Here is a 27,624-nt window from a genome sequence, read left to right as displayed (position 1 = left end):
TCGGTAGGGACAACAGAAGATAGGATGAGAGTTGCAAAGAACCCACTGGTCCGCATAGCCTGGGAGAAGTTATGCTCCCCAGGGCACGGTTGGGTAGGATGCCTGGTCTACCGCTGCCAAACCCCACTCTGCCCGATTTATTTTTTTAAATTATAGTCCTCTTGCAAACTCCCGAGGTTGTGTGTGGTCAGTTTGACCTCTTGTGCAAGAAGAATTCCAATTTTGGGGGAAACTGTCTGTCTGACTTGATAAGCATCCTCCTAATTTCCAGAACCTGTTGTTCTTATCAGAAAAACATGTGTATACATAAATGTTTGCTCCCCGCGGAGCGCTCCCGTTCGGGCAGTAGCCAGGGGAGGTATCCTGTGTGTAATGGGGTGTAAGGGCTCAGTTACCCCAAACCCTGTCGGGAGGAGCCTGACATCTAGAAAAGCAATATGCAAACCACAGTGCTTTGCAATTCCTAAGTTTCTTTTAGTTAATGTGTATATAAGCAAGTCAATTAAAACACATTGGGCTTATTTCAAATAGATAATCTAATTATCAGCTTGATTAAACCATATCAAATGAACAGTTCTTGTAATTCATTAGCTTTGTTCTAATCACTGCAAAAGCAGTAGTAGCTTTAATTAAGAGCCTCAGAAGTGGCAGACCAGTGTCGATTGTGTCAGTTGAGGAGTGTTCCAGCCAAATACCTGATTGCGGAGAAGATCAAACCGCTCCTGGGTTGATGCTAATATGAAGACCAACTCTTTGGTGCCAATAAAGGGAGTCTGACTATTTCATAAATGCCATTAACTGCAAGCAATCATCCTTTTCTGCTGTTTCTGATGCTCAGATACAGACTTAATTAAATCTATTCCAATATCACTCGATTAGGCTGACTTTTTCTAATGTTTATAGGTCAGACTCACCTACCCGTATCCTTTCTTAGCTGTAGACCTACAGCTTCTTACGTGAATCTGTGCTCCTTCAGGCTGCAAAATTGCTTAATTCCTCAAATACCTCTCACAAGCCCGCTGCAGATCACCTGGTGAAGTTGAGACGCAAGAGTACAAAGATGTGGTAAACCTTCTGCTAAAAATGGAACAGGAGAAATAAAATCAGGTGTAGTTTGCTGGATAACTGAGGAAGCCGACACGTGGCTGAAGGGCTCTCCGGTGGGTGCTGTTCCTCTCCTGCCGCTTGCGTACCTCAGGCTAGGGGGGGCATTTAGTAATAAGCTCCTGCTCGCGGTGTGGTGTGACGGCCCGGGCTGTACCTGCTGCGTGGCGTGGTGAGCACCCAACCTCTGCTCCTGGTGCTTTGGGGGAAGGCGGTCAGCAGTCGCCTCCATTTCTTCTGGGTTCGATGCTTCCTCCCCACCTTTCCACCGAGACCTCTTGTGGTGCCCTCCTCCCGAGGATGTGCCTTCTGCGGTGGCAGGAAAAGTTCCCTCTTAGCGGTAAACCAGAGCCGGACCACTTGTGTAATGCTTTACCTGGCTGGGAAGGTCAGAGGTGCTGAAGCCGTCGGGCCTGCCGGCACCTTCGTTAGGGTGCGGGGTGCTGGTTTAGGGTGCGGGGTGCCGGTTTGCTCAGCCGTGCCTTCAGCGAGGCGGTTCCTGTTCCGCGTGCAGATTCTTATCTCTTTCTTTTAGTAATTTGGGTTGGTTTGGAAGAGTGACTTGACATAGCACCTAGATGAAAAGTCAGGAATGACATACAGCTGAGTAATTCTTTTTCCTCCCATAAATGTATTTTTAGGGCCCCTCTGCCAAACGTGACGATTTGGTTGGTTTAGTGTCCGTAACATTTATAAAATCCAACCGTAGGGAATGACAGCAGCGAGTAGCCAGGTTCTAACCTGCATCGGGATTTGCATCTATTTAATTTATTAATGTTGGCAGATCTCTGCTTAATAGACCAAGTTTACCTTTCACATGAGTAGGTGGACTTTTTTGTTTTTCTTTTGTCTAATTGTTACAGAAAACGCCAATGAAGCAGCCTGCCTGTATCAACACGCAAGCGGCCGAGTACCTGGGATGTGTGGCTGCTGGGCGCCCTGGACCAGTGTTCGCGTCAGCTTTAGTAAATTTGATGAGAATCCGTAACGTGATAGAAACGGCGTCGGTGTAACAGGGACCGTAGTTGCGGCGGGAGCGGGGTGAAGCACCTTCCCGGCCGTACCCTGGTTTTCCCGGCTGCCGTGGCATTTGCCGTCACCGCCTTGCTTTTAATTACTGTCGTGTTCTATGGCTTAATATTAAACCGCATCTCGTCGCATCCTGTCTCTTAATTGGCTTAACTGGCCATCACCCAAAAAGACTCTACTGTGTATAGAAACAAGCTTCCCCAAATATTTCCTAATTGGCAGTTGGTGCTTTGTGAGGAGATGGGTCCCTCTCAGCGATATTAATAGATGTTTTCTTCTGTTCGTTCTCAGGATTGGACATTGATCCTATGACGCATGCCCGGAAGAAACAACTCTTCCTTCTGAAGCATCCGGCTGGTTCTGCTGGCCAAGCTTCATCACCGACGGGCAGCAGGAGGATGGAGAGGACCGACGCAGAGGGCGGCGAGCAGAGAGACGGAGATGCCACCGAGGCTCCGAACTGTCCGAGCGGGTTTGTGGGGACGAACAAAAGCAAGAATTTGCACGAAGTGCGAAAGACGTACCCGCTGCGGAGACGGCTGCTCCCCTCGGTGAACAAAAAGACCTGCAAAGTGCTCCTCACCAGGCTGGAGGATGTGGCTGGATCTCTGTCGAAACAGACCCAGAGCTGTAAAAAAAAGGACCTTCCCAGCTGGATGGAGGGTTTGGGACCTGCTTTGTTCTCCGAACAAGTTCAGCCTGTGGGAGCAGGGAAGAGTGATTCATCTGGGGAAAAGTGCACAATAACTTATCCGGGGACGGAGCAAGACCTTGATACTGCTCCTTCAGAGCCCAGGAAGCGCAGGCTGGCCTCGCTGAACGCGGAGGCCGTGAACAATCTGCTTTTCGAACGGGACGATGGCTTATTATCCGGCAGGCGGTTTCGGAGGGACTCCGTTAAAGCCGGCGGAGACTGTACCGGTAAGAGCTTGCATTGCAAAGCCGGTGACAACTGGCCCGCGCTGGAAAAAACAGCTGTGAAAACAGGTAAAGGAAAAAACCGGCACGAGCCCAGTCAGAAATGCAATAGCTGTGACCACTCACTGGATGAGGTCTTTGATGATGGGGCAAAGAGGGAGGACGGTGCCATCTCCTATCATCCCACCCCAAAGAGACTGGCCAGCCTGAATGCCGTGGCCTTTCTGAAGCTGACCCATGAGAAAGACCAACCCCTGAAGCAGAGGAGTAAATCGGACGGAGAGGGCAAGTTGGAGAACCACTGTTCAAAATCTACGCTCAAATGGGCCAAAGCCGGTAGGAAGAATTGCGTCAAATCCAAGAAGGAAGCGGCTGGCTTAAAGGTGGAAGGTCCGCACGGCTGGCGAGGGCTCGCGCTAGGCGCCCTTGGGAAAGGAGAGCAGCGGGACTCCTCTAGGCTCTACGGGACGACGGAGCCCGTCCCTTACGAGTCGCTGTCTAGCTCCTATGCTAGCACAGAGGGGTTCTACCACAGACTGCCTTTGCTCATGGGTGGCCAAGCTTCCATGAAGCCCGAGTACGGAAGACCCGGAGAGAAATCCCCCACCCCCAAACAGGAGTTTCATCAGCCTTCCTTTCCCGTGCAGCAGTTCCCTCCCTTGCCCGTGCCCGGAAATCACACGGATTGTGGATGTCTCTATGAATCCGCGGATCTGACTCCCTTGAACGGGTTTTACGTTTGTTATGGCCAAAGTGGATACAGTGGCTACTCTCACTGCTCCGTGTACCCCAAGGAGGAGCTTTCCCAGTCTGCTGCCTGTGAGGGGCTCTTGGTATCGCCTGGTTCCTTGCCATCAGGTGCTCACTTCCAGCCACTCCCCTGGTGTAACTCCCCGTACTGTTGTGGAGAAGGAACGGCCATTAACAGCTACAGCGTCTGCGGAGTGGTGCACGTGCCGGAGGGCAGGATCGGCAGCGTGCACGCGGGACGGAACAGCTACCCCTACAAAATGCCTTTTGCAGCAGGTAAGGCGCAAAGTGCGAGCAAGTCTCCTTTGGCCTTCCTAGGAGAAGAGGGCTGGTTCGGCGCGGTGGCTAATGAAGGCATCTCGTTGCCAGGAGGCAAGCTCCCTCCGCGCCCCGTGCCTCGTGCTCTGCCAGCCCCACTGCCGCTCGCTCGGAAGGAATCCGCCTTTCACCTCCCCTTCCCCCGTTGTTAGCCCTGAGGGGTTTTCCCACTGAAGGGTCTTATTGGTGTGGAAAGCGTAGAATCGGTGAAAGGATTTGGGCAGTGAGAAGGTGACTCATGACTTGTCATGCCGGAGCTAACCGCTTAGCTTTGATCTGTGTGAAACGAGTGGGGCTGAGCTCCTACGTGCGCCGCAAGGCTTCTCGCCGTCCTGGGCCGCGCTGAGCGGAGGGTCTAAAGCACATCGGGCTGAGTTACTCCTCCGTTCCCAAAAGCTCGCTCTGGGGACGGAAGCATCCTCGCAGGGCAGAGCGGTGTGAAGAAGCGGGCATCGCCGCGGTCATTAGGCTCCTGGCGCAAGCTGTGTAGGGGATGCAGTCGTTTAAGATCTTACAGATGAGACCTGGCAGGGCTGTGTAATGATTCTGTCCGAGTCTACTCTTTGGGCAGACGCTTGAATTTCAGTGCGGTGATACAAGTGCCGGCTACGCCGTTAGTCTGCTGAGTAGTGGTCCCATCTTTGTTCTTAAACAATGCCTGAAAATGAGGCACTGAAATGAGAAGAGGTGACGGCGCGAGAGGTGCCGTAGTTATTTGCCTGGCGCTCTTCCCTCCCCTGCCTGCTTTTCAGACGTTGTCCTCCAGCCCGCTTTATCCTGAAGCGTTGCCTTTGCTAGTGAAAAATATCTTATGAAATATTTACAAGTGGATTGTTGGGGGGGGGTTATCAGACACCAGTACTTGGTATAAAAGCCATCAAGCTGGAGAGGGCTGCCCTCGGCAAACAGTGCGGTCCGTGGACCGGGCTGCTGCAGCTGCTGGGGCTGGGAGCGGAGCGCCGCTCTCCGTTACCCACGTGTCGGAGTCGGAAGGAGGCACGAGTTACCCACTTAAAACAGATTGGCAGGTAGGCGGATGAAGTCTTGGTTCAGCGCTCCGTTTGAGTGAGGCTTTGTCATCTTCCGTTGTAGGAAGCTGCTGAAACTCGGGAGCGTTTGGTTGAAGTATAATTTCCCTTTTCCCTAAATATCCCCGCTGTCGTGGTGCCGCTGCCTACGGTAGCAGCTAGACAGTGTTCGCTAGTGGCTTTGCTGCTCTGTAAAGTGGAATGCTCGCAAGGCACCCAGCTCAGCAATGTGTTCTTGTCTGACAGCTTTCTCTGTACTGCCCTGGGGTCATGTCAGTCTGCTTTGTTCCTGACATTTTTGCATGCCTGTGCCTCTAACTTCCCGCAACCAGAAGGATGCAGACGGTGCAAACAGAGTATTTCTGGAGTTCAGCCCTCCTTGCGAACTCGGTCGTCCCTCCCGGTGCTGGCAGGGGCTCTAGCGGTGCCGGGGGCACGTATTTACCCCGCTGCTAAGATCTTTCTCAGTGTAGGTTTGTAAGTGGCGAGATAATTTCTTTTTCTAGCAGGTTTTTTGGATGTGGTGCGTTCTGGGTTAAAGCTGACTGTACGTATAAATGCTTCGCTGATTCCGATTCCCTTCCCGTGAGCAACTTTGATTTAAAAGCCTACAACATTGGAATAATTTAGGCTTCGTTTTGTGGATTGAAGTGTATTAAGGAGGTCTCCTAGAGCATTAACAGGGACTTACGCTTTGGAGTTGATTTTTATATAAGCGTGTGCCTCTGAAATCTCATGCTTCCCTAGAGTGGGTTATTTTAGTGAATTAAAGGAGTACTTTGGCTGAAGCAACAGACTCCCATCTGAGAGCACTGGTGCGAGGGGATCCAGCTTGACGTGTCGCATACCTTGTGTAGCATCCGTCTTATTTGGTGTGCTCGAGATGTTCGTATGGAAATACCGGTGTGGGTTTGGTACAAATCGGGGGTCGGGCTGTAACCTTGGGCAGTCGTGGCCTGCCGCGTGTAGGGGACGGGCATCGCTTTCCCGGTCCCGCGGATGGTTCGCAGCGGGCGCTTTGAAAGCAGGGCGGTGGGGATGGGCCGGGCCATGCCTCGTCCCCAGCGCTGGTGGCGCGCTGGCAGCGTGTGCCACCAAGGAGCGAGCCCCGGGCTGCCGGCGAGGGCAGCTCTCCACTGCCCGCCTGAAGTTTAGCAGATACTTTAGTGAAGCTTCACCCTGCTTTAGTTCAAGCTTGAAAACTGCTTTTGTAAGCAAAATACTGAAGAGGTGACTCACTGCCGTATGGGTCCCGTGCCTGCCGAGGCCAGGCAGGGTACCCGAACGCGCGCCCCGACGGCTTGGCTGGCGCGGGGGCTTGCTGCCGCCTTTGCTCCTCGGGTCGGCAGGGACTGGTGCCAGTCCTCAGCGGCGGCTTCGTGTCAGCCCTCTCCGGGAGGGTCAAGCGGGAGACAGGAGGCAATAGTTTACTTTCCTGGTACTGCCGGGGGATCTCGGGAATTGCTCAGCCGGAGCTTGGTGACTTCAGATGCGTTTTCACTTTTTTAGCAGCTCTGCAGCAGCGCGGTCCCACAGATCTGCTGGGACGTGCTCCGGTCCGGGGGGCTTCTCCCGGAGCCGGCCTGGAGCTGCCCTGTCGGTCACCCCAAAAAGAGCAGCTTTCGGACTGAGGGAGTGGGGGTGCTCTGAATGTTGGTCAGGGAGCTTTCTTCCCGCTGACGGTGGGTAATTCAAATCCGACGTGCTCTTCCGTGGGACGCCTTGCCCTGGGTTGAGGGCTTGTTTTGTGGCTCGCGGAGCGGTGGGAGGTGTCCTGGGACGCTGTTGAGAGGCAGCGCCAGCCGACTGACTAACCTGTTGTGGTTAACGCGTCCGCTCGAGGGACACGGTTTTGCTGAAGGCAGCAGCGTGCATCGTCTTACATAGTTCTGTTCCACGCTGTTTCCTGTTTCTGGAGTTAATTCAGAGAATCTTCTCAATTTTCCCTGATTAGTAGAATTTGGCATTTTGAAAGAAGCTGGCGGCTTCTGCTCGTGTGGTTTAATCCTTCCCATCGTTTTGATAAGCCTTTTATTTCTTTTATACATATTGACAGGCTGGAACTGCTTTGGCCACTGGCCAGCCGTATGTGTATTGCTGGCTGGCGCTACTTTGGGGGATTTCAGACGGGTTTCTTGTAGTGCAGTGTCATCGGCAGCAACACATTGGCGCATCGCAGGCTTAGAAATATCTTTGCTTTTAGAATCCAGTGACGGTGCAAAATGAAATTAAAACGGGAAGAGTCTTTACTGCTATAACACAATAAAGGGAATTTTGGGAGAAAGCGGTAGTTTGGGACAGTCTTGATTGTGTAGTCGTCTTGTATTTCAAACGAGATACATGTCTCTCTTCTTCCCTTCTGCTAGAAGGCTGCAAGTCTCTGGACCAGCTGAACCTCACAATCCCTGTGGCAGGGCACCCCGCGTCGCCTGCCCACCCGCTCTCAGGATGTCCTGTACCCAGCGTGCCACCGGCTGCAGAGCCCGTTCCTCATCTGCAGACCCCCAACTCTGACCCTCAGACCATGGCCCGAGAATGTCCGCAGAGCTCAAAGCCTCCCAGCGGCTCCAAATCCGGTCTCCGAAATACCACGGGCTGTCTCCATGCCTCCGACAGCAAAGCGACGGGAGGTCATTCCCACCCAAAGCAGCAGCGCATTAGCAGGCGGAGAGCTACCAATGGCTGGATACCCGTTGGCACCGCCTGCGAGAAGGCCGTCTACGTTGTGGTAGGTGTCTGTGCAGTGCTGGGCTTTGTGTCCGTACAGCTGTACCCATTCGGGCACCTCCAGGGGACGAAGGCTAGAGAGCGTTTTGGGCCTTGCTTCAAGGTGGAGATGGTCACTAGATGCCATCTAGAACCTCTTGGGCAAGCAAATAGTGCCTTTTGGCTGGGCTTCGAGGCCAAGCTACTGTTGGAGTGGTTTTTCTCCTGCACCCTGGTATTACCTTGCACAGCGTGACAGGCTGTTTGGAAAGGAAGGAAAACCTGCCGCTCCCGTGCTGGCATCAGCTGAAACACCGGGATGATGAATGCTTCTGCCTTCGGCGTTTGCAAGGGTGGCACCTGCGCACACGTGAGTCCATCCTACAGAGAGATGGTCCTCCAGCTTCTTCCTCCTGGGCCAGGGCAGACCTCTCTGAGAAAATGAGGGAGGCTTTAGCCTCGTTATAAGCAGCAGTTGTTTAAAGGTAGCTCTGGTACGGTGGTTCTCCTCGCTGATGGTGTCTGTAGCCCAGCGGGATCTCCCAGAGAGCAGAGGACCAAGGCGCTATCCTGGCTCCCAGATGGCATTTTTCTAGCACCCAATGTTGCCCTTCTTGTAACTTACCTGGTGGCACAGCCAGTCGCTCCTTCAAGGATTTCTTGTCTCTACTTTCCCATTTGTTGTGTTCAGGGGCAGGGCCTGGCTCCTGCGAGATGGGAGATTTCCTGCCAGAGAACTTAATTACAGTAACGTCCGCTTCAATTGAGAGAGAAGGCAGTATACTTCACGTTATTAAAACATGAGAGTGGAGACTTGAAACCTGGGCCCGCGTGCTGCCTGGGAAGGTGGGACAAGGCGTTGAAGGGGGCGCAGTAAGCGTCCGCAGCGAGGGGAGCTGTGCTCCGAGCGCGCTCGTCCCTGCTGCCGCTTGCTGCGGTGGTGTCGCCCAGGGCAGGGGCTGTGGCTTCCGCTCTCGGGGCTGTGTACGGGCACCACGGGCTGCGCAGGGCCGAAGCGTGCGAAAGCCAGAGACGGGCCGCTTCCATCCATCGCTCAGACTTTGACGCTTTGAAAGCAGCAGCACAGCGTTAATCTCCTTACGTCCTGGCGCCTAATGCTTCCGACTTCGCCTGGGCGATCTGGCAGGAGGTTAAACCCATCCTGCTCAGGCATTCGGAAATGAGTTTTCAGAGCAAAACTGAAATAAAATACAAAAACCCCAGCTCGCAGGCCAAAAAGAGATCATTTTGTAATGTTAGAGGGTACAAAGGAGATGTTGGCAATCTCGGTAAGGAGAGCTTTCTGCCACGGCCTCCCTGCCGCTCCCTGCCCTGGTTGTGTGAAATATTTCATGTTTTATTTGCTTTCTTACAATATTTGTATCGGAGAAGTGCATAGTATTCAAAATATGCCTAGTTTTCCGTGCCTTTTGAATAGGAAGGAAATGCACACCTACAGGCGGGCACATAAAAGGGTGATTTTTCTGAATGTTGGCTCTCTGCGTGCAGAATTGAAGGAGGATTATTTTTTTTAATTTGAAATAAGGGTAATAATTTCAGAATATGTGTTTTTGAGACTTGCTGTCCCAGTGGTGAGCAGCTCCTTACTGCCAGCGCTACGTAGCAGAAATGAGTTGTTTCGCTTAATTTCAAAACGATGGCCGTGCATGACTTGCGAGCACGTGGATGTTATTCCTCGGTGAACTTTCTTTGCCTATGAATGCCTTACCCATAGAAAAAGTAATTTTGTTTGACCTGATCTTTGTTGTAAGCCAACCTGGTGGGAACAGAGATGCCACGAGTGGTCTCAATGCTGTGTGACTCCTCTCGGAGATGTGTTGGAGTGGAGCCCTTGGCTCTGGGTAGGCTTAGGCAAGTTTTTTAATTTGCAGCAGAACTAAAGGAGTTTTGGACCGGGGTAGCAAACAATAAACCGACTCTTTGCCTGCACACTCAGGTTGCTTTATTTTTTGTGTCCTGATGGTGTAGAATGAACCAGAGCCGGCTGTTCGCAAGAGCTATCAGGCCGTGGAGAGAGATGGGGAGATTATCCGGGTGCGAGACACTGTCCTCTTGAAATCCGGACCCCGGAAGAAATCAATGCCGTACGTTGCGAAGATATCGGCACTGTGGGAAGACCCCAAAACAGGTACTGTGCCAAAAGCATACGCGTTGCCTCTGTGCCTGACAGACGAGGGTGAGCTGGGACCGGGGAGGTGATGGATCTCGGGAGAGCTGCAAGCTTGTTAGGGTACTCCGCTGCTGCCAGACCGGGTGATGAAGAGGAAGAGATTAGCTCCATGGCTTTCATTCAGATTGTTCCAGGAACTGAAACGCTCTTTAATCACTAGCCTGGGACTGGTAATCAAAATCTGTCTGGTCGTGAAAGCACATAATATCTGCCAAGTGCCCGTCTTAGCAACTATCTCCTATATTATTTCATTGCAACAGACGTCTCGGGAGCTGCTGTTTGCTCAACTGCTCTGTCCAGTGTCTGCGCTGGGAGGTGGTGGGGAGCACGGGCTGATCTGCAGCACCTCCAGACGGGTCCCGAGTAGAGGTGGTGACTGGAGCAGTGTGGTTTTGGTGTCAAGGTCCCGTGTCTGACTAGCGACACCTGAGCCAAGGAGGCTGTGCCGAATGCTGCAAAGTACAGGTCTTGCTTAAGACTAAAAAAAGTACCAAAAAACATTACGTGTAAAACAAGTGATCAAGATGTGATGAGGCCCGTCTCGGTCATGTCATCCTGCGACAGCAATTCTGGTGTTAACCCGGGAGTTATTGCTGCCAGTACCGAGCTTTGGAGAGCGTCTTTTCCAGCTTGCAGTCTGGACGGATGCTTTTATCAGATGGAAACATTTGATTTTTGGTTTGGTGTTGGGTTTTTTTTGGTGCCTAACTGACCTCTTTGTGACAAAGTAACACAAGTAGAAGGGGGTGAGGGTGTAACGGAATAGCGACGTGACCGACTTCATGGCTCCTTGCTGTAACAAAAGGACACCTAGTTCAGCATGAAATATTTATCACGGCACAGCTGCCTCTACACGAGTGCTATGGGAATTAAAGGGATGAAGCAGGAGGAGGAAGGTGGGTATTAGTGGGAAAGCGCTACGAGAACACTGAGGCTTGACATATTTTAATAAATCTTCTTGCAGGGGAGCTGATGATGAGCCTCCTGTGGTATTACAGACCGGAGCACACTCAGGGAGGCCGCAACCCCAGTATGCACCAGGTGAGGCATGCCGGCGCGGCGCGCGGCGCGGGCAGCCTGCTGGGTCCCTCTTTCTGCAGCAAGAGGGGCTTCGCCTGAGCATCTCCCTGCTTTCCTGGGGGCCCCAAACGCAGGGGGCCGAGCTGCCGTTTTGAGTCAGACGGAGCTGTCTCTTGGCTGTGCTGCAGCTGTCGCCAGATGTGTTGAGTGGTGGTGTCCTATAGACGGGCTTTTCCCCAATTTATTGTCATCTGTAGAAGCTCTGGGCTGTAACACAAGCTGCTGCCGCCTTTACGTGGCCGCCTCTGTTAAGTTGTAATGTTTCTTCCTTTAATCTGAGAAAATCCTGTGCATTAAGTGAAAAGTTGCTCTGACTGCTGCTACCTTAGGAGTGAGGAAGAGTGAGTTTATACTGAATCAAGATCAGACGCCTTTCCAGAAGGTGCATTCTAATTCACCCAGAAACGCAGAGCTGCACACAAAAGCTCCCGCTGCAGTTCTGCAGGACACCGGCGTACCTATACCACGTGCTGCCTTTTTGTCGTCAATCACTTAACCTGCCGCTTGAACTCCAGAAACTTGTTTGTGTTGTGCAGAAGTGTGGGTGCATCGTCCTCCCCCTGTATCGATCTACGACAGAATTAAAGACTGACTCGAGGATGTTGTGCCAGTATAACAGAGTTTGCTTTTTAAAAGGAAAAAGACGTGTGAATCATTATGACTTCACGCCTTGCTCTGCTTTGCATGGGCTTGTGTTGGGTGACAGAACAAGCTGTTTTTAAACTGGGAATGGAGAATTTACTGCTGCTTTCAACCCACCAAAATACTTGGTGTGTTTTTCCTTTTTTAAATGAAAGGGGAGGGCAGAGGTGAGAGCGGGACGGGGGCACAGCCAGGGAACTGTACCTGCCTGACTTGCAGGGCACAGATGAGTTTCTAAACCAAAATGTGGTACCTTGTCGTTTTCTGGTCTGTAAGTTGAAGCGTGACTGTATCCAGTTGCGTTTTAGTGTGGAGAGAGTCCCGGTAGTCTGGCCGGGAGGAATTAAGCCAGTTTTTTGCACACCTGCTTAATTACACAAGACTTGAACTGAGAGAGTGCCGTTTGGGCTGAGTAGCTGGGATGGGCTTGCCAAAGATGACTCAGACAGTTTTGATTTAAGGAGTAGACCAAAACCCCGCTGTGCAGAAGCGAGGTGTGGCATTTTCCCTTGCTCTGATTAAGCATGTCCCCAAACGGTGACCCTTTTGTGAGTCTTTCCTTCCAGCCTCCTTCCTCGGGGCTGCGAGCAGAAACAAAGCCTGCAGGTAACGCTTCCACACTCGTGCAGAGCATCCTTATTCCCAGAGACGATCTCTGCTGATCTAACCACACCTGAAATTCTTTCAAATGGCTCCGTCTGGGTTGCCCCATATCTGACCAACCCTGCCTGCTGCAGAGCCAAGTTTCCTAAATTACCCTGGGAAAAAAGGCTATTGCTACTTCCCTCACTAAACCAGCCTTTTTAATTGAAGTGGGATGAGGAAAGGGTTGGAGAAGAAGGGATTCCATTAGCTTTGATACAGAGATGGATTGGAAAGACTGGTCGTGTGTCCCAGGGTACTAGTAAGGACAGCAAAGTGCTGTTCAATCTCCATTTACATTTTTAGCTGTACGAATGAATTGGAAGGGGTTCCAGCACAGGAAAGAAACTGAATGTAGAACATCCCTAGGAGCTTGGAGGAATGTGTGGGTGGGGAGTGCTCCGACCTCCTGCCTGCGGGAGCATTGCTCACTGGGTTTTCTGGATGTGGTCTGAAGGCTCCTTCCACGCGGAGTCTGTGCACAGCGTCAGATTTCAGATAAGCCGGCGCAAAAGTACCTCTTGCACGGTTTTTGCTCTCTCTGAGCCTCTGCAGTACCTCCCCTGATCAACTTCCTCCCTCTTACCTGTCTCGTCGTCTTTCCCAGGTATCGCAATAGCGCTTTCAACATGCTGCTTTTAATTTTCCCAGTGCAGCATTGCAAAAGCTCATCTCCTGGGACACGTCTCGGCGGTGGCCACGAGCTCTCCGTCGTCCCCAGGAGGAAGGAGGAGGCTGAGTGGGGTATCTGCTGGTGGCCTCGCTGCCGAAGTGCTTTTGTAATGTGGGCAGTACGTGCGGGATTTGGACACTTGGCCTCACAAAGTGTGCTGGGCGGCGTTAAATGATGGGAGAACTCTTAATGCTTTGCTCACGTGTCGCTGGATAAAATTCTGGTGTACGCTATAAATAGGTCCCAAAACACCTGGGAAGTGTCTGGATTATGGGAAATACTGGCTCCGCTATGAGCGTGCTTTGCTAGACTCCCCTTTAAGGTGATGGGTGAAGGTGTGGAGCCAGCCCTGCCTCCCTGGGGCTCCTGGCCAGCTGGGTGACCTCTTCCTTCTCTTGCAGAATGAGATCTTTGCATCCCGGCATCAGGATGAAAACAGTGTTGCCTGCATAGAGGAGAAATGCTACGTGCTGACCTTTGCAGAGTACTGCAGGTAGGTGGTGCTCTTAACTTGCTGCTCTGCCCGAGACCTTCATCTGTCTCCAGCTCTTGTCACTCTTTCCATTTCCAACCATCACCCAGCAGAACTGTCCCAGCCCCGCAGACTTTGGTCTGGCTGGAACGGGATGAGTGACACTCACTCTACGTCCGAGTTCGGTACCGCAGTCTGCGGGAGCTTCTTCCACTCCAGATTCAGGACGTGTCTGGTTTGTGTAATACAATTGCTTTAAGGGGCTCACAAACGTTTGTACTTGTATGACCTTGGTACCCACAGCGTGTGGAGGAGGGTGCAGGAAAACCCGTAACTCGGAGCTAAAAGCTAAGCGAGGCAGGAAATCATCCTGTACGTCTGTCCCCTGTGGTAGGCAGCTGCCATAGCTAGCCAAAAAGCCGGTGATACGCCTGTGTCGGCGCTGCTCTGAGACAGTAGGGCAGGTGCTCGTGGATCCGGGTGCCTGGGCAGCAGCATCGCTTGGAGCAGTGACTAAGGCTTTTACTGTTAAGCTCTTGCTGATTGAACTGAAACTCTGTCAGTAAGAGCTTCTGAGCGTCCATATTCAGGACTGCCACCCTTTGATGGATGGATGCGAAGGGCAGCATGGAAATAGGGGTTGAACGGACACGCAAATCAATCCATAATGCAAAAGTGCTTTAAATCTCTTCAGTTTTGCTGGCTGCATCTTGTTGACTGTGCAGCCTTACCCCAGAGGGGATGTTTAAGCCCTAATGCACCCTTTGTAGTCCTCCTGCTCCTAGCCTAGGGCTCTGCTGTTTGAACTTCTAAAAAGAAACACTGTTTTACAAACTCTTTATGAGCTGAATTTTGCTCTTTCTTCTGAAAACCCTTAAAAAAAGCAGGCAAACAAACAAAAAAAAGTCTCCACAGAAACCCCTAAGCTTTGGATCCAAACAGCTCGTTGTTCACTTCCTTTCCAGTCCTCTGGAATAGTTGTTGGCAGGAATTTTTTCGTGCTGTTGTGGGTAAGGTCACCTTTGTGAGATGTTCCCTGAGGGCAACCCAAACTCTTCGTTTGCCCGAACAGCAACACCAAAGTGGTAAAAGCAAGGTGGATTAATTGCAGTCATCTTTCGTACTGTACGGCATCCACAAGGATAGACATAGAAACCGTTGTGCTGCTTCCTGCAGTTCAGGGTGGGGTCAAAAGCAATGGCACTTCACGTCTTCCTCTCGAGCAAAGCTCAGGTCTCCTCCACGCTCTTCCCCTTCCACCCCCTCATCCTCGGGCAGCCGCGGTCAGGGCTTCTGCCGAGACAGGCTAATGCCAAGAGTGGAAGACGAAACGAGTCCACGCTAACTCTTCTAATTGCATTGCAGATTTTGTGCCTTGGCAAAGCGTCGAGTCGAAGGGATCCCAGGCAGGAAAACCATTATGGTTCCTCCCTCGGAAGAGTACTCCACACCTCTGCACCGCAAGGTGCCCGAGGACACTGACCCCGAGCTGGTTTTCCTCTGTCGTCACGTCTACGACTTCAGACACGGGCGCATCTTGAAGAACCCGCAGTAGCACCATGCTTCCGTCGGACCAGAGTGGGGATGAGGGGCGCCGGAGAGCTGGCGGCAGGCTGGCGGTCTGGGACATCTCTGCGCTCTCGGCGACTCGCCTTGTGCTGCTTGCAGACGAGAGCGCCCAGCGCTCCTTCCTCGGACTGAAAAGCGTGCGCAGGAGCGGATCCCTGTGGACGAGGAAGGCAGCAGTTGAAAGCACAGCACTTCATTAAAAGCATAAATGAAAATATATACGTATAAAATAAATATATGTATATAGATATAGGTACTTGCATATGTAAATCTATATCTATATATGTATCTAGAGATGCATATATTAGGAGGGGTTTGCAGGGGATAAAAGCCAGTAAACTGAATCCAGAGCCATCGCTGGTGGGAACGGTGGGGAGGTGCAGGAGGGATGCTTTGGGGCATTCCGTGAGTCAAGCTGTGACAGTTCTGTGGTTTTCGCGCCCCGATGTGAAGTGTGAGGACAGACCCGTTCCATGGCAGAGCGCAGGAGAGTCTCCGTGGGCCCGCGGGACAGACTCTGAGGATTCCCGGTGGGTGAGAGCTGCTTTAAAATGCAGGCGGTGCTTTGGAAGCTACCTGCACGCGGAGTGGCCTGGTGTCGTGCTTGAATAGGTTCTGCTCCACCGGGGGAAGAGGTGACCCCTATTTTCCCTTCATCTTTCTCTTCCCCTCACCTCGCTGTCCTCCCATTCGCCGCCCGGACCGGGGCTCGGCAGCCGGGCTTGGAAACCCGCTCCGTCGCAGAGGGGGGGCCGGCAGCGTCGCGGGCCTTCCGTCCCAGCGCGGTGTCTGTGGCGGATGCCCTGACCGTGCCCCGAGGGGTCTCGTGCCCCGTGAAGCGCGGTGCCAGCAGGCGTGCGTCGCTTGGAACCTGGGAGCACACCAAGGGGGCTCCGCTGGCGCGAACCCTGTTTGCTCTTCCGAGTACTGCTCTTCCTCCAAGGGCTTAGGGGGCCGTAGCGGTAGAAGTGGGTTTACTCTTTCTTCCCGGTTTGTTTTCCTGTGCCGTTGTTTACAGTCCCTGTTTTACCCCATACAGCTTCAGTGCAAAGAAGCTAGAGGCTGGAGAGTGAAATGGCAAACCCTTTTCGTGAGAGTTTTGGGTTGTTTGTTTTTTTTTTTTTTTTTTTTTTTTTAATTTTACCCCCCCTGGTGTGACCGTCCTGACCCTGGGCGTCCTGTTGAAGCCATCAGCGGTGCCGTCGCGGCGCTGCCCTGCAGCCTCCCCCCTCCAAGCCCATCCTGGCGCCCGAGCGCGCTCACCAAAGGGGCTCTGCGGCTCCTGAAGGGAACTGAGCGTCGGCGGAGGTTCGCATCGGCAAACGCGACCCGAGTCCCACAGATAGTGCCTCTTGCCTTACGTGTCGAGATCCTAGATAGACGTTAGTTTATCTTGATCCAAACTGTTCGAGTTAATCCTAAAGCAAACCAAAGGACAGCGTAACAGTCCGTCGAGTCACTCGCACCAAGCCGGGAGGCCGCTTCCAGATTGCACTACCGTAAAGGAGGAGAATCGACACCGTCTCGGCCCACGTTGCTGCTGGCCGGAGTCGCTCGGGGAAACGAGGGATCTGCATCTTTCCCGTCTTTTGGGGCTTCTGAACTCGTGTGAAATGGTAGAAGTGCTCATACTGCTTTAATGTTGTTGTCCTGTCCGTGGAAATGGCACTACCTGTACTCCCCGTGGACGTTGGCGCAGTGGGAACGGAGGGCTCGTTGCCTCGCTCCACGGGCTGCGTGCCGGCCTGGCCTGGAGAGGAACCCCCGGCAGCAAATCCCGTACCTGGAAATAGTTGGTTACCGCAGGAGTTCTCCAGAGATGTGCTCTACATACCAAAGAGGGGAAGGTGTCAAGGAGACGATGGCTTGAGAGGAGATGACAAGATCTGGTCCCCAGCAGGGCGAGCGGGGCGCGTGTCTCCCTGCTGCCGGCGGACGGTTCCTGCTCAGCACCGCGGAGGATGCTGACGAGCCCTCTCTGTTCCTGCCCGCGTGGCCCAGGGGGGGACACCCAGCGCCGGGAGGTCCGCTCCCAGGCGTGCAAGCAAGAATTGGCGGGTGAAGCGTCTTATCTCATTTATACCTCAAGATACTGTTAGTGTCAAAGTAATTGCTCAGATTTCTCCGTAACAATTAGCTTGGGCACTGGTGGTCTCTTGGAACGCTGTGGTTGGGCTGCTGATGTGGCACTGCGGTATCGGGGTGGGAGTCGGGAGCGCTTCGGGGGCTCTCGGGTGGAAGTGCCCCCAGGGGGTGCAAGGGGGTGTTAAAAAGTGGTCTGTGGTGCTCCTGGGAGAGGATGTGAAGCAGTTCCCCTCTGCAGCGGGGCGGGAGGATGATGGAGACGCGGAGCTGCTCCTGCCCGTTGTGAAAGGGGTTCATGGCTGCCCGGGAGGGGGACGGAGAGCTACACCCCGGGGTGCTGAGCACCGTGGTGGCATGGAAGGTGATGGGAAGCCCCAAATGCACCCGCTGGACTCGGCAGGGGCTCCTTAGGCACCCAGCCCGGGGCAGGCAAGCTGCCCGCGGCCGCCTTGCCCTAGCGGAAGGGCCACCAGACGCAGGATGCTTCAAAGCCCGCCTGCCCGGCGAACCCTGAGCACCGCTGCACCGTCAGGGAGGGGTTTGAGACCCGGCCCTGGAAACCACAGTAACTCGCTGCAGCTCTGCTTCTGACCCCTCTCCCCCCGGCTCCCACCTTCGTCCTGGCTCCTCTCCGGGTGGAAGAGAAGTTGCGCTCGCCCTGGGTCTGGGCCGGGCTTCGGCCCCGTGTCTGGAGAGGACAAATCCTGACTCTTCTCCTGTTAGAATCTGCTTCAGGCCGAGAACATTGTTCCGAGATTCACGTGGTTGCTTATGCTGTTGTGCAAACAGCATGTAAATGAATTGAAATGTCTTATCCATACTGAAAATATTTCATGCTTTTTTAATCTATTAGATATGGAAATATTTTTTGAAACTGAAAATGCAGTCGGTAGAATTTAAATTGAAACGTAATACATGTAAAATATATTTTAGTTGATAATTTTGTAAAATGCACTTTTTTTGTGTCTCTTCCCTGGTTTCCCAGATCTGTATTTCAGTGTTTACAGATGGAATGAGAACATTCCCTATACCCTCCTTCTGTGAGAAAGATATATTAGAAGTAATTCTTAAAAAATAAATTTGAAAAATTGTATTGATTTAGAAAACAAACCGGTGCTGCGCTGTTCTTCCCTGAATTTTCCCCTGGCCCCGGGGGGTGCCGGGGTGGGAGCAGGTTTGGGCGCTCGGGGTGAGCGGTGCGGAGGCCGCCCAGAGGTGAGCTGCTCTTGGGTTTTCTGGTGGGAACGGAGCACGTGGAAGGAGGATCGGAGCGGGGCTGACTCTTAATTTAATTTTTTTTTTTTTTCTTTTTTCCAATCTGCCCTTGGCAGCGCCTGTCACAGCGATGTTTACGTCTCTGCCTTTGGGGCAGGGACGGTGGTGGGGACAGGGCTGCTCTCGGCAAGGCTTTCGCCGCCTTCTCCATGAGCGAAAAGGCTTTTTCGGGGTTTCCCTGGCGGCACTGGGTGGATGTGGGGAGTTCACCGAGGAATTGCTCCTCTTAATGATCCAACAGCTGCGTTCCCCCCGGCCCTGCGCCCGTGGCCCTCCTTAGCGCTCTCTTTTCACCGCCTTATCTGTCTTCTGCAGCGCTAACTGAAGGCGTAACGATTTCCAGTTACCTCCCAGTTTCCAGGAAAGGCTCCTCTTGAGCTCTCACGATTTTCCCCTCCCTGCTGGGGTGGTGTTTGCCGTCCTGGGGCTGGGGGCTGTGGCCCCTCTGCTGCCCTCGCCTGTGCTGGTGCCGCCGTGGGCTGCTCCGCCGGGGCATCGCCGGATTCTCCCCCAAACCGCGGTGGCCCCGGTAAGGGCTCGGCGCCCTTCCTGCCACACCTGGGGGGAGGCCGAGGGGCGGCTGGCCCTTGGAATCGCCTATTTCTATAATTAATGTCGTGTATTAATTAGAGCTGGACCCCTGCGTGCCTGGGGAAGGGAGAGAAGGAGTTCTGGGAACAAAATGAGCAGGAAGGAAAAAATAATGTCCGTTACCGAGGCTGAATTAGCTCCTAATTATAGAGAGGGGAGCGCCAGGCGAGCGGGGCTGGTGGGGCGAACGCGGACGGGCTGCGCACGGTAACCGCATCCCCAGCGGGCGCCGCGGATGCGGGCTGCCCCCCCGGGGAGCCCCACGGCAGCGCAACCGGGTGTTGCGGCAGCTTTCGCTCCCGCGGTGCCTTGGACGGGAGGCTTTGAGGCTGTCCCGTCGGGGGAGCGGGGCGGGGGGCTGGGACGTCCCCGTCACCCACCGGCACCACAGCCCGCTTCTGTTTGAGTTCCCGGTTGGACTTCTTGGTGGGATGAGGGCTTTTGCTGGAGGGTCTCCGCCTGTCGCCTTCTGCGCCCGTTGGGTGTAATGAGGAGCCGCGTTGCCCGCAGGGAACTGGGCACAAACCTGGAGGAGGGGATAAAAGCGGGAGAATTCAGGCTGAAAAAGGAAACCCTCTTGATAATGAGGTGTATTAAGCTCTTCCCAAAGGGATTATGGAGCTCGTCCTGTGACGTTAAAATTTGCACGCCGCTGTGGGGTCAGCGGGTGTGATATTTCTGACCCCACAGAGTTGGATTTTTGCTAAAGAGCAATTTGAAATTTTGCACTTGTCTTTAATGGGACATCGGTGATGTGGGTGCCAGAAACGGAGCGGGAACCTGCGCCCCACGTGTGCCCCGCGCCTCTGCCCAGCTCCGGCGCTTTGCCGGACGGGGACGGTCTCTCCTGGGGCTCAATTAAACAGAAAACTGGGAAAAAACTTTTCTGTCACAGCTCCTCCCGCGTGGCGAGCCGTCCTCAAAAGGATAATCTGCAGCGGGCTGAAAAGTTGGGATTAATGTCAAACGAAATTGGATTTACTGTTGAAATCTGCTGGGCGGGGGAGCTGCGCGGAGTGGCATCCAGCTCTCCTGCACCCGGCGCTCACCAGGCTCCTGCTCTCCCACCACGTCCGACGCTGGCAGGGACCTCCCGCGGCCACGCTGACCGCGTCCCGCAGGGTCGTCCCCGGAGGTGCCGCCGCGCGTCGGCAGAGGTGGGCTCACCCAGCTCTAAAGCACCGCGGTGTCTCGGCACCTGAATCCCGCACCGCTTTGCCCGGCTGAGGAGCTCGTGGTGGCTCCGCGTCTGGTTCCGATGACCCAACGGTGATTTCAGGTAACCGGTAGAGCCGCCCGGCGGCGCCGCGTCTCCCCTCGTTGCCACGTGCAGTGCCTGGAGGCGGCAGAGCCTCCCCAGCCTTGCGGGAACTGGGGGGAAGGCGGCACTTGGGGTGCCGGGAAGGAGCCGTCGGGGCTGCAGGCACCTGCGGAGGCTTCGGGGAAGGTTCGGGCGCTGGGACGAGCACGCTGGACGGGTGGGAGATGTTGAAAAGCGCGTCCTGAGCTTTGGGAATTCCATCCTTTGAGAAGCACTGGACGGCTCCTCCGGATTACAGCAGCCTCGTGGGTGCTGCTGCGGCGCTTCGCTCCGTGTTGGCGTAGCCCCTTCGGGCAGGAAGCTGCCGGCTGGGCTCCCGGCACGCGCCGCGTCCCCGGGGGTCTCCCACCGCGCTCCGCGCTCCCCCCAGCTCCCAGCCAAGCGCGCCCGACGCGGCGTTCAGGACTCGCGCCCCTTCCCGAAGTGTCTTCCCACCCGCAGCACAAGCCACGAGCTCCTCGTTACATTTAACTGCCGCTTTAATGCCGCTAATTATAATTGACTGTAATCGTGCCAAAATCCATCCCAGCCAAGAGACGGGAGCGATTTGGACTGTCATATTAAGGTGATGGAGCACTCAGTCACTCTCCCGTTTGGTCCCTTTAAAGCGGCTGCTGATAAATGAGCTGTGCTGCAGCGGCGCACGTGTCTGCGTGAGGTCCCTCACAGTGCCGGGGCAGGATCGGCCCCTGCCAGCGCCGGTGCCGCCCGGGGAGAGGGGATGCACCTCCCCTTATTCGCCCGCTGTCCCCCGGGGCCCGAAGCCCGGGCGCTTCCCCCCCCGTCGATGGAGGAGCAAGGCTTGGCCGACCGGGTTGGGGGTTTTGGGGGAAGACAGCGTACGCTGTGATCGCTGGGTGCTGGTGGTGGCCGTGGCGCGGCGCGGGAAGCGCGGCCCCCAACGCTCCAGCAGCAGCAGCGAGACACCGGCTCCGCTCGCCGCGGGCTCCACCTGATGGGAAAACATCCGCAGCCTCTCGGAGCCACTTTTTGTACTGCTCCTGCGCTGCCTCTTTCATTTGAAGCGGAACAAAAACGAGGTTAAGCTTTTTAAAAACGTTCGTCTCCGGCTGCTGCGTCCCTGTGCCCACGCTGCCGGCACCGCTTCCTCGCTGCGGCCTCGGGCTGTGGGGGCTGCGGAAAGCCGCGGGTCCCCCTGCACGGCACCGTCGTTCCTGCAATAGCAAGCTGTGTGTGCCCGGAGGCCGCCGCCTGCGAGAGAGGGGTCAGCCGGACGGGGATTCCCTCCGGCCCCGGGAAGGAGCTGCGCTGGCAACCTGCGTGGTGGGCAGCGGCCGGGACCACACCGCCCCGGGCTCCTGCAAACCCCCGAAATCCACCGAAACCGGCCCTTTCCACGTGAATTCTCCCTGTGACGCCACGAGGGTGTTTCACCGCGGGGCTGAAGGAACGTTCCTCCGAACATCAGCCCGAAACGCGGGTCGGGAGCTCGGCGGGTCCCACGCAACGCGTCGGGGCCGGACGCCGGCAGCGGCAACTTCCAGGGCCAACGCGAGGGGCTGCTGCGGGCGCAGCCGGGAAAGAAGGAGGACGGCTCTCGAGAAAAAAGGACAGCAGCGAACCCCAGGTGAGGGGAGCGGAGGAGAACGCCGGCCGGCGCTGCCTGCCTCGCCGGGAGACGCCGAGACCCGCCACCCACACCGGGAACGCCGGTGGCAGGTGGTGCCGGTGCTGCCCGTTAGGTACCGGCGCCAGCGGGGTCGTTAATCGGGGGCGATGCTGTAATGGCGGTAATTGAATCGGGCCGAGGTAGCGGCTGGGCAGAGGGCCCGGCGTGGCGGCGAGGGGTGCGCGCGTGTGACGCGTTGCTATAGAGATGAGATGGCTTTTCCGTCAGAGCCGCCGGCGAGAGCAGTTAATCCATTTTTAAGAGGAAAGGATATTTAATAAAGGAAACAATTTAAACTGGATTTACAAGACACGCCGAATGGAAGCACCATTTATTCTGCGGCTTCATTTTTAATTTTAATATCTCTATAAACCTCTCCAGAGTGTTCTGCAAAAACAAGCTGGAGTTGGGAGCGGGTTCGGCCGCCCAATAATTCTTAAAAGCAAATCAATTTAACATCGCTGACAAAAGCCTGCATCTCCATGAATATTTTTTTCCTCTCTCCGTAGCGGCAGGAGCGCCGGAATACGCCTGTTAGAAAACAAACAAACCGTTCCAACGGAGAGGTGTTTTGGGAAGGATGGCGAGCAAATCCTGGGCAACGCGGGGCCGGGAGAGCCCGGGGTCAGTGGCAGGCGGTGCCAAACTCCTCCTCTGATAGCTGTGCCAGATTTCGGGGCAGATTTACGACAAAGCAAGACAGCAAACGAGACGATGCTTTGCTGTCCCCAGCGTCTCTGCCAATCCCCGCGGCACCTCGTCCCCCGGCAAAGGGCTGCCGGCGCCTCCCGCACGCTGTGCCCGTTCCCCGGCGCCGTGCCGAGGGCGCAGCCTGTGCCCCGCGAGACCCTTCCGAGCGCCAAACGGGGGGGGGGGGGGATCTCCTCCCGCCCTTCGTCTGCCGCTTTGTGTTTGCCCAACGGGGGAAGCGCGTGCGTACGGCACTCCATACGCAAGGCAGGAACGCCGGGGGGGAGTGGCGGTTCTCCGGGTCCCAGCCGACTCCCGTGTCAAATCAATTCACTCTTTTGGATGTCGGAGAGGTGTGTGGCGAACGCCGGCACAGGCGATGCCGCGCTTTTCTGCGCAGACATCGCAGCACGCGGGCAGAGCACAGCCGCACGACGCTGGCCCCCGGGCAAGCGCTCGAGAAACACCGCCCCACGGTTAGGAGGAGTTTTCTTCATTGCTCCGAGTTTTCTCTGTATCCATAAATAATATAGTTCATAATATAATAATTTAATCAGTAATCCATCTTATTTTCATAGCTGTGCTCGCTGCTAATCCCGCGTTGCGGTTGGAGCGGGGATGCGGCGCTGGTCCTCTGCCGGGAGGAGGGAGAAGCCCGTCGGGAAGCCGGGATGGGGACGGCGGCGCCCGGCAGCGTTTAGCACTTGAGAAATTAGAAAGTTATGGAAACTCAGCAGGATTTCCCGCTGGGAAGCGGTTTGTGACTCTTCCCAGAGCGTTACTGCTTCCCCTTCCTCCCAGAAGGTAAATTCTCCCCGTTCCTCGGTGCCACGGCGGGGGCGCAAGGGCAGAGGCGATGGGTTTCCCCCCGTCCCTTCAACACACTGATTTTTATTTCTTTTTTTAACGTGTCGAGACTGAACAGCACAAAATCCGGCTGCGGAGGTTCTTCTGCTGGAAGCGCTCGACAGCCCTTTGGCGGTCCTCGAAGCCCAATTTACAGAGCAGAGCGTGGCGTGCTCCGCGCTCTCCAGCTGGTCGGCAAAAGCAGCGGCCAGAGCGGTAAGGAGCAGCGGTTTGTGCCTTCAGATGCCCCTTGCCTTTACTTCAGCCCCCTTTTTCCTCTTTTTCCTCTTTTTCCTCTTTTTTCTCTTTTTTCTCTTTTTCCTCTTTTTCCTCTTTTTATTCCCTCCTTTTTCCCCTTCCCCCCTTTCCTTCCTTTTCCCCTTTTTTCCCCTTTCCCTCCATTTTCCTCTTTTTTCCCCTCCTTTTTCCATTTTTTCCTCCTTTTTTCTCTTTTTTCCCTCCCTTTTCCATTTTTTCCCTCCTTTTTCCATTTTTTTTCCCTCCTTTTTCCGCTTTTTTCCCCTGCTTTCTCCTCTTTTTTTTTTCCCCTCTTTTTTCACACACGCACACAATACAAGGCAGGGGAACCAGCCATCCTCTGCCATCGATGGGGCCGCAGACATTAATTTCTCGCAGAGGGGACTCTAACTTGCCCAGAGCGCGGGTGATTTAGCCATTAACTGTTTTTCCCCGGTGCCGGCCGGGGGATGTGCGTCCGTCACCGAGCGCAGCCCTCTGCCGCGCGGCAGCCAAAGCACAGCCGACGAGGAGGGTTGCATTCATACCGCGTCGGGTAATTACAGTCTATAAAAAGGGAATTATATGGCATATTAGTGCCATTCATTTCCCGCAGCCGCCGTTTCCGCGCAGGCAGAGGAGCGCGGGCGGGTTCTGCTCTCGCCTCCCCGGCGGCCGACAGCCGAGACACCCGCGGGAGCTGATTTCCCGCAGGGATCGCCCTCTCTCGGGAACACCGCGAGTCGCTTTAACGCCCCGGGACGGGAACCCCGCAGGCGTGTGTGGGTCTGGAACACCCACCCCATTTCTAAGGACTTCATCCAACTGGGAGAAGACACTGCTTGCTCCCAACTGATTTTTTTTTTTCCTAGAGAAATTTGAGAAAATTCACTCATAATCTCACCATCCTCCTTTGCAGGGGGTTTCATTAGAATTTGTGGTCTCCAGGCGATGGCTGGGGCCTGGCTGGAGAGTAAACCCCCTTCCCGCTCCCTGACGGTCCCAGGGGAGGTGGTGTTGAGCTTTGCCGTGTCCCGCAGCGCTGGCGGGGCAACACGGGGCAGAACAGCCCCGCCGGGCACGCTCCGGGGCAGGACCGGTGCCGCGGGAAGGGATGGGTATAACCGCGTAATAACCCTGGGGGGGAGAGGATTGCCGTGCTAAAGGGTCAGACCAACAGTCCTTTATCTGCTGCTGTGAGAACTGCAACACCTGGCTCAGAATCCTAACTAGTTTTCTTCTAAAATCTAGAAAGAATGCAGCTTTACTTATAGATGGGGAGGAAAAAAAACCCTTTCCAGGGCTTTTCTGCAGCAAGACGCATTCCTCCATGGTAAGGAAGAAAGAGGAGGTGGATTTACTTCTTTATTTTATTTGTCTTGATGTTTATTTTAAATTAATCCTGTTGGGACAGGTGTCAGACTGGAATTCTTGCTCAAGCTGCTTCCCTTATTGATTTAATTAACGATGCCGCATGTTTTATAACAACTCATTTTTCATGAGGGGTGGGATTTGCTTGTTCTTTTCTGTTTCCCTTTACCTAGATCCTGAGTTTCCTCCCCGATTTTCTTCTCCTCAGTGCTCGTTTTCAAAACCACCTTTATGCCGATACATTTAAGGCTTGAAAACATTGGAAACACCTTTCCAAATACGCTGTTTGTAGAAACATTGTGATTAACCACATATGTTTAGTCATTTAAAAACAAACCCCACAAAAATCAACCCTTGCGTGCAGCATCTCACTTTGGACCCGGATTTGCCCACCACCTCTTCACAGGGCAGCGATTTGTGTTCGACCCCGTGGTGACAGCAGGGTCTCAGCACGCCGAGGATGTCACCGTGATGCCGCAGCCCCCGGAGAGCCCCAGGCTCGCTCGGCGCCCCGGGTCGAGCTGTCGGGGTGGATGGCTGCGCTGGCACCAGGGAGCTGCGTCGCAGAGATCCAGCTGGGGCTGCCATCTGCTGCTGGTTTTCTTCCTCGCTTCCACTGCCACCCTCCCTGTCACCCCAAACGACACCTGTAAGTCACCTATCCCGTGTGAAATCCCGGCATTTTTCTTAGCGAGCGCATTTCTCACTTCACTGACACAGATCGTCATCACCCGAGCGCTGATTAATCAGCAGCGTGAGGCTGCAAGGAGATCCCCCATGGCACGCAGAGACCGGGGCGGTGCGGGAGGAGCGCGGCGTGCTCTCGGCCAGCCTCCACCCCATGGCCAGGGACATCCCGACCCTTTGGTGGCAGGTACCGGCTGAGACATCCCGCTCGCCCTGTCCCTGCCTGCCCCAAGGCCACCTGAGTGCCCATGGGGTGCGACGGAGGAAAGGCTGTGTTTATTTCCTAACCCAACCCTTTCCCCCGTGGCCGCAGCCCGGCTCCAAAAGGGAACACACCTGAGAGGTGAACAAGGTGCCGCCTGACAGGAGGTTGCAGGGGAACAGCTGAATAACGCTCACGGTGGGATGCCCCGCCGAGCCTGTGGGGATGGGCTCCAGGCAGGGGGCACCTCTTCTCCAGGCAACCCCCCCTGTCACCGGACCATCCTCTCCAGGACGGGTTCCTCCTCGTTTCCAGCCGGAGCCTCTCTCTTTCAGCTTAGACGCATAACCTTCCAGCGTCCATCCACCGCTGGTCTCCAACCCCCCCTCCAACAGATTTCCTGGGGCAAAGCCTGTACCTTGCAGGTTATTTATTGCTCCCAACGAACGGAAGGATATCACAAAAGTAAACAGGGCTGAGCCCGAAGGTTAATTATCAGTCCCTTTCCGCGCACCACTCTTTTTTGCCTTGTGCTGGTGTCAGAGACGAGGTGCTGCAGGTTTTGGAGGCGTTGGAGCGGATTCAGTCCTCATTCTGCTGCCTGTGAAATTAAGTGGGTCACAAAAACATTAGTTGGACAAATTCAAGCAGCAAACAGCATAAAACGCATTGGTGCTGCGGGGAGGTCGTACTGGCGAAGCACCCTCGACCTGCTGGCCACGCTCTTCTTGATGCACCCCAGCGTGCCCCGCGCAAACCGTGCCGGGACACCAGCTCAGAGTAACATATATCATATTATAATGACTATAATAGTAATACATTTTAATGTTGCTTTTCCGCTCACCTGAGTTAGGATCCTTGTTAGTATCAGCGGGACACCCACAGACGCTCTCCTCACCAGGCCGCCTCTTCCCACGTGCGTCTCCCGCGCCGCTCCTGTAACTGGGGCAGAGCCAGAGTACGTACGTACTCGGCCAAAACGAGAGGGTTTGCCTTTAGCTGTTCGGAATAAAGTGACAAAGGTAAATGGCGGGGTTTGAAAGCACCTTGAAAAGGGCTGTGACTTATAAAAATCCTCCTCATGTATCTGTAAGAAAGAACCGAACACTTCCATCACTTCTGGTGTGTAGTATACACGTGTAGGCAAACCGCAGTAGCCCAAAGCTGGGTTCCCTCAGTGACATGTTATTTTCTAAATGTGCCTTTTCTGAAGAAAGGGATCTCTGCGAAATATGTTCCTGTAGTCTTGCACGTTCTGCACATAAGGCTTCTTTTAACTGCTTTGAAAACCAAATTAATTAACATCCGGAGTGAGCAATAGGCACGTTCAACAGAACCACAGTTAAGTCTCTTCAGTGGTGCGGGGCAAACGAACAAACCGCCCCCCCCAGCCCCGTATTCGCTTGGCTGTGTGCTTCCTATAGAGACCTGTGCTACTCAGACCAGCCCTGAAATAAAAGGTCCTTTGCATACCCGGGAGAAAAATAAACCCACTGACATCACGGGCAGTCTTCTGTTTCTAGCAGCCTGGGATATACTTTAAGAACCTCTCTGTTATCATATATAA

General features: G+C 54.5%; 1 protein-coding gene and 1 long non-coding RNA gene across 2 annotated transcripts; both read left to right on the top strand.

Moving 5' to 3' along the window:
• Nucleotides 1-2,432: 2,432 nt before the first annotated feature.
• On the top strand, nucleotides 2,433-15,327 carry BAHD1 (bromo adjacent homology domain containing 1). Its single transcript, XM_082485338.1, has 6 exons — nucleotides 2,433-4,077; nucleotides 7,514-7,875; nucleotides 9,843-10,002; nucleotides 11,009-11,085; nucleotides 13,483-13,574; nucleotides 14,919-15,327. Exons 1-6 carry the CDS (start codon nucleotides 2,442-2,444, stop codon nucleotides 15,106-15,108), a joined length of 2,517 nt encoding a protein of 838 aa, XP_082341464.1. The 5' UTR covers nucleotides 2,433-2,441; the 3' UTR covers nucleotides 15,109-15,327.
• An 8,389-nt stretch (nucleotides 15,328-23,716) lies between these two features.
• On the top strand, nucleotides 23,717-25,629 carry LOC309673621. The gene is made up of 3 exons (XR_014269328.1): nucleotides 23,717-23,776; nucleotides 25,049-25,130; nucleotides 25,575-25,629. It is a non-coding gene; the product is annotated as an uncharacterized lncRNA (long non-coding RNA).
• Nucleotides 25,630-27,624: the final 1,995 nt, after the last annotated feature.

The sequence above is a fragment of the Vanellus vanellus genome, assembly GCF_965231255.1.
Source record: "Vanellus vanellus genome assembly, chromosome: 6".
In the NCBI taxonomy this organism is placed as follows: Eukaryota; Metazoa; Chordata; class Aves; order Charadriiformes; family Charadriidae; genus Vanellus; species Vanellus vanellus.
The sequence above is the reverse complement of the archived record's forward strand: the minus strand, read 5'-3'. Positions and strand labels throughout refer to the sequence as shown.